This window comes from Cebus imitator, unplaced genomic scaffold (genome assembly GCF_001604975.1).
Source record: "Cebus imitator isolate Cc_AM_T3 unplaced genomic scaffold, Cebus_imitator-1.0 Scaffold708, whole genome shotgun sequence".
NCBI classification, from domain to species: Eukaryota; Metazoa; Chordata; class Mammalia; order Primates; family Cebidae; genus Cebus; species Cebus imitator.
Genome location: NW_016108023.1, coordinates 638161 through 644394, shown reverse-complemented (window position 1 = coordinate 644394; position 6234 = coordinate 638161). Strand labels below are relative to the sequence as shown.

The 6234-nt window shown below is 47.7% G+C and overlaps 1 protein-coding gene across 2 annotated transcripts in view; it reads right to left on the bottom strand.

The window, feature by feature from the left end:
* DHRSX (dehydrogenase/reductase X-linked) overlaps window positions 1-6234 on the bottom strand; it is a 210240-nt gene that overhangs the window by 165405 nt on the left and 38601 nt on the right. For both annotated transcript variants that reach the window (XM_037735027.1, XM_017518853.2), the window contains exon 2: window positions 1802-1909. In XM_037735027.1, the coding sequence (XP_037590955.1) occupies window positions 1802-1909 (108 nt within the window). The remainder of the gene's footprint in view (window positions 1-1801; window positions 1910-6234) is intronic.

The following is a 6234-nucleotide window of genomic DNA, read 5'->3' as shown; positions in this document are numbered from 1 at the left end:
TCATTTAGGTGAGACGCCCTCGCATCCCCCAGCTTCCTGGTCTCCACCTCCTACCTCCCCTCCACTCCGGATGGGAAGGAGGGTGAAAAAGAAAAAAAATACTGAAGAGCTTGAATCCGTGATCAGGGGACTTCCTGACGCCACTGGCCAGGCCATGAAGAGGCCCAGGGACTGGGAAGAGGACAGGGTTTTCGGTTCTCAGCATCTCTGCTATCTATAAGCCTCGAAAGAGTTGCCACCAGCCGGAGCCCGGCGCTGGGTCTCGTCCTCCACGTCTGCACGACCCACACCCGCTCTGCCAGCTGATAATTTACTGCCTTTGTGTTGTCCCTGTAAGCCCCCTCCCCTGCCTGTTCCCGGTCACGCTGCGTAGAAACTAGCAAGTCAGTGAAGCCAAAAGATTGTGAGGTCTGACGTCCAGCCTATGGACAATGACATAGTTTTGCCTCAGTTTCCCCTTCAGCGTTGTAAGCCTATAAACGGGGAAACAAGCTCCTTCTCGGGAAGCTTGGTGAATGAGGCTTTAGCCCTCCCGCAGCTCCTGGCGGAATAAAAAGCCACTTCCTTCCTCAGCTCGGTGTTGGAGAGGTCTGTTTCCTGCCACTCCTGCTTTAAAGCTAGCCGAGTGACACTTCCCCAGCTATGCAACTGACCGGGAACGCCGAGCATCGTAGAATGGGTTATCTGAACTGTCCTCATTGTCCCAGTTGAAGGAAGACCTGAAGAGGTCACGCTTAAAGAGGAGTCAGAGATCACGAAGAGCTTTTAGAGACATGTTCAGAAACAGCAGAAATCAAACATTGAGTATCTATAGGGCACAGGTGCAGAGAAAGCAAGAATGCCACACAATTGTTCAGATTCTGTTACGAGCTTGTGTTTGAACAAAATTCTCAAATTGAAGTCCTTAACCCCAGGACCTCAGAATGTGACTGTGTTTGGAACTAGGGTTTGTAAAGTGGTGACCAAGGTGAGATGAGGTCACTAGCTGGGCCCTCATCTAATAGAACTGGGGCCCTTATAAGAAGGGCATATGAGGACACAGACATGCACAGAGGGACGGCCCCTTGAGGACGCGGGGGGAAGACGGCACCTCCAAGCCCAGGAGCGAGGCCTCAGGAGGAGACAGCCCTGCCCACACTGTGAATTCAACCTCCAGAATCGTGAAAAATAAATTTTGGCTTTTTAAACAACCTCCAGTCTCCTTGAGATACTTCGTTAGAGCCCCCTCTAGGAAACTAATAAAGATATGTCGTTTTTTTCCCAGTAAATCATGTGAAAACAACACAGCATCAATATAGAAGCAGAGCATGCATCTATTCCCAAGAGGACGCTACAGCTGCCTGTGTTTTCCAGGTTTAAACATCACCCTGATGAGCTTCCTGGATCTGAATTGTTATATGTAAATCTACGTTTGCATACATCTCTAAATGAACAACCGAGTCGCTCACATGAGATATACAGCACAGCTAACTGCCAGGCGTGGTGGCTCACACCTGTCATCCCAGCACTTTGGGAGGCCAAGGCAGGCAGATGGCTTGAGCTCAGGAGTTCGAGACCAGCCTGGCCAGCATACTGAAACACCGTCTCTACGAAAAATACAACAATTAGCCGGGCAGGGTGGTGCATGTCTGTAAACCCAGCTACTCAGCAGGCTGCGGTGGGAGATTTGCTTGAACCCAGGAGGCAGAGGTTGCAGTGAGCTGAGATCGCACGGCTGCAGTCCAGCCTGGATGACAGAGTGAGACCCTGTCTCGGGAAACAGCCAAACAAAAAAAACAGGATTAACTGTGAAAGTCCTCACCTATGATCACATGCATGCCGAGTCTCGCCAGATGCCTCGCCGTGGAGTAGCCGATGCCATCTGTCCCGCCCATCACTATAGCCACACGGTCGGGTTGTGGGGCGAAAACTGACAAAGATGAAGAAAAAAATGGTCCAAGTAAGGTTTAAAAGCAAAGCACATATTTGTAAGAATTCAGCCTCAAGAGACCCACGATGCCAAAGGGAGTGATAGTTCAATTATTTCTGTTCCTGTTCCCCTTGAATTCCCACAGGCTCGGGATGCATGAATGTATTAAGGTGGATTAGCCCCGAGTAATGACAGTGCAGGAAAAAAAAAAAAAAAAAACACCTCCTAAAGTCCCTGTCAGTCCCTGGCAGGTTCTGGAATACGCTGTGAACGTGAACGTGAGCTGCAGAAAGGTGGGTGGAATGGATACACTGATCCTGAAATAACCTCTGCTCTCAGGGCAGCACTGAGCAGGACACGTTTGTTCATTTGTGTTTTAAAACGTAGACTTCCTCATGATTTCCGTATGGTGGACCCGACAGAGGACGACGCTGCTGTGGAGAAAGTGGCTGATGAGGGCAGCTGCAGAGTGAGGTGGAGCATGCAGCCCCAGTAAAGAAGAGAGGTGCCGCGTGGGTTCTGGATTGGTGGGTCTGCATATGAAAGACAGGCTCATAAGTGGGTTGGGGGGTTCGCTGGTTTCGGGAGGGGCAGTCTCCCTAGGGTTGACAAGGCCTGGAAGTCAAGCACCAGAACACAGAAGTAAGAGACGTGGTTCCTACAGGTTGCTTCACAGCTGCTGATATCACAGGTGTCGGGAGATCTCACTTGAATTTCTGGTTAACATAAGTGATCCACATTTTCAGGGGGATTTGTATTTGTTTTACTTCCTTCCATTTGTCCTCCCTTCTGTCCCTCTTTTCTTCCTTCCTCCTTCCTTCTGTTTTTCCTTTCTTCCTTCGGCCCTTCCCTCCCTCTTTCCTTATTTCCTTCCCTCTTTCCTTCCTTTCCTCTTTACTTATTCCCTCGTTCCTTCATCTTTACTTCCTCTCACTTTTTCCTTCCTTTATTTCCTTCTCTCACTCTTTCCTTCCTTCTTCCCCTCTTTCCTCTCCTCTTCCCTTCCTTCCCTCCCTCTTTCCTTCCTCCCTTTCTTCATCTTTACTTCTTTCTCTCACTTTTTCCTTCATTTCCTTCTCTCTTTCCTTCCTTCTTCCACTCTTTCCTTTCTTCCCTTCTTTCCTTCCTTTCTTCCTCCTTCCGTCCATCTTCCACCCTTCTCTTCTTGTTTTATAAAATATGTGTAGCAGCACCCACACTCTGTGCCCAGCATACAGGGAAACAAATTAGATCAACATACACATGTTCTCTGCCTCAAGGAGCTTTGGTTCTGCTGGATACGATACCGTCCACTCGAAATACACAGATCTGTTTGGCAATAATCTAGTACTTTCCTGATCGCACACCTTCCAGTTATGAATAAGCTTCAAAAGAAAGCTCACGGCTCACTGCAGGCAGACTCAACCTCCGGGGCTCGAGTGATTCTCCATCCTCACCTTCACAAGTAGCTGGGACTACAGGTGTGAGCCACCACACCCCGGTCATTTTTTACTATTTTGTTTTTGTAAAAAATGGGGTCTTGCTGTGTTGCCAAAACCAGCCTTCATCCCCGAGGCTCAAGTGATCCACCCGCCTTGGCCTCCCACAGAGCTGGGGTTACAGGAGTGCACCCTGCCATTTAACTTGTTATTGGAGAACTATCCAGTGTGGTCAAATAACTACAGCAGGTACAAGAACTGTGGAGGGAGAGTGAAAATATGGTTTGCAGATGATATGACGGTATGCCAGGAAAAACCTAACAAAATCAGCATTAAACAAATCCAGGAAGAGAATTCCAGAAGGTGGCCTGACAGGGACTTCAGAGGCAAATATCAATAGCTTCCACAAATACAAAAACAACAGACAACAGAAAAGGCATGAGAAGAGACACTCCTTCTTGTAACATAGGAACAACAGGAACAGAAAATGAGCCTTGGTAATCGAGAGCGTGCAAACCTGTCTCAGGAAACAAGCCCCGCTATAAAGACACAGAAGTAGAGCTGAGCCAATGGAAGGATACCCTTGGTCTTGGTGAGAATGTCATGGCACCACAGTGGTGCCCTGGAGGTGCCTGTGGGGACTGAAAACACGCAGTGAGCTGTGATTGCACCACTGCACTGTGGCCTCGGCAATGTAGTGAGACTCCAGTTCAAACACACACACAAACAAAAAAGCGGCCGGGCACGGTGGCTCACGCCTGTCATCCCAGTGCTTTGGGAGGCCGGGGTAGGTGGATCACCTGAGGTCGGGAGTTCAAGTCCAGCCTGACCAACATGGAGAAACCCTGCCTCTACTAAAAATACAAAAATTAGCCAGGCATGCTGGCGGGCGCCTGTAATCCCTGCTACTCGGGAGGTGGAGGCAGGAGAATTGCTTGAACCTGGGAGATGGAGGCTGCTGTGAGCCGAGATTGTGCCTCTGCACTCCAGTCTGGGCTACAAGAGCAAAACTTCATCTCTAAATAAATAAATAAATAAAAGCATCATGGAGAGCTGCATGGATCCTTGCTGCATTTCTAAGTGCAGCTACAAGAGTTCAGTGTTTTTTTTTTAATTGTCCCCTTCCTTCTTGCTGTGTGTTTCTCAAAAGACCCAAACTGGTCAGGCACAGTGGCTCATGCCTGTAATCCCAGCACTTAGGAAGCCCAAGGCAGGCAGATTGCTTGAGCCCAGGAGTTCAAGACCAGTCTAGGCCAAATGGTGAAGCTCTATTTCTACAAAACAAAAAAAGGTACCAAAAAAATGAGTCAGGCATGGTGGCACACGGCTGTCATCCCAGCTACCCGGGAGGCTGAGTTCAGAGGGTCACGCGAGCCTGGGAGGTTGAGGCTGCAGTGAGCTGTGATCACGCCACTGCACTCCAGCCTGTGTGACAAAGCGAGACTGTCTCAAAACAAAAACAAAAGATCCAAACTTTGTCTAATCCAGTGTTGACAGACGCCTGGTATGACTCAGTGTCTTTGCTATTCTGAATCATGCTGCGATGAACAGACAGTGCATGTGTCTTTTTGGAAGAATTATTTATTTCCTTTCAGAATATACCCAGTAATGGCATTGCTGGGTCAAATGATAGAGGAAAATGTGGTGAATCTATTCCATGGAATACTATGCAGCCATTAAAAAGGATGGAATCATGTGCTTTGCAGCCATATAGATGCACATGGAGACCATTATCCTACACGAATTAACACAGAACCAGGAAACTAAATGCCACATGTTCTCACTTATTACTGGGAGCTAAACATCAAAGACACATGGATATAAAGATGGGAACCACATACACTGAGAAATACAGTAAGTGAGGAAGGGATGGGTCAAGGGTTGGAAGACGATCAGGCACTATGCTCACTATCTGGGTGACGGGATCCTTTGCACTGCACACCTCCGCGTCACGCAGTGTACCCAGGGCACAAACCTGCATATCTACCCCCGAATCTAAAATATGAGTTAGAGGGGTGATAAAAACATCTAAACCGATAACAACCCTCAAAGTCTCCCAATCACCCAAGTCGATAGGCAAATTTGATACGATCCAATAAAAATGGATCGCAGAATTTCTTTTATGCAAACTGGGCGAATTGACTCTAAAATTCCTGTAGGGGAAAGACTTGCCAGTGGGGTGGCAAAGAGGAACATTCTGATGCATACAAAGACTGAGAACACACCAGCCCTTAAAACATGTGCAAAAGCCTCTGTAATTAGATGGGAGGTGCTGAAGGCATTAACAGAGCAAGGGACAGGGTAGAATTTCCAGAAACAGGCCAACTGCATGTGGAAATTTAGTATGTGACAAAAACGGCAAAGATGGGCGTTTTAATAAGTGGTGCCGGGCAACCTGAGGGCACATTAGGAAGGAGATAAAATTAGATCCAGACCTCACAGCATGCTTCAGAATGAACTCCAAGGCAAAGACAACGTTAAGCCATGAGAATAGTACAAGAAAGCATGAATACTTTAACCTCCGCAGAAAGGAAAGGCTTCCGAAGCCAAAATTCAGAAAGATAGTTAGATAAATTTCACCATTTAAAAAAAATCACATGATTAAAAAAACAGGCCAGGGGCAGTGGCTCACACCTGTAATCCCGAAACTCTGGGAGGCTGACGTGAGAGGATCACTTAAGGCCAGAGGCTCAAGACCAGCCTGGGAAACACAGACAGACCTCATGTTTCAAAAAAAAATTTTTTTAATTCACCAGGCGCAGTGGTGTGTGCCTGTAGTCTTAGCAAGTTGGGCGGCTGAGATGGGAGGATCACTTGAGTCCAAGAAATGGAGGCTGTAGTGAGCCAAGATCATGCCACTGCACTCCAGCCTGAGTGACAGAACAAGACACAAAAATAAATATTCAT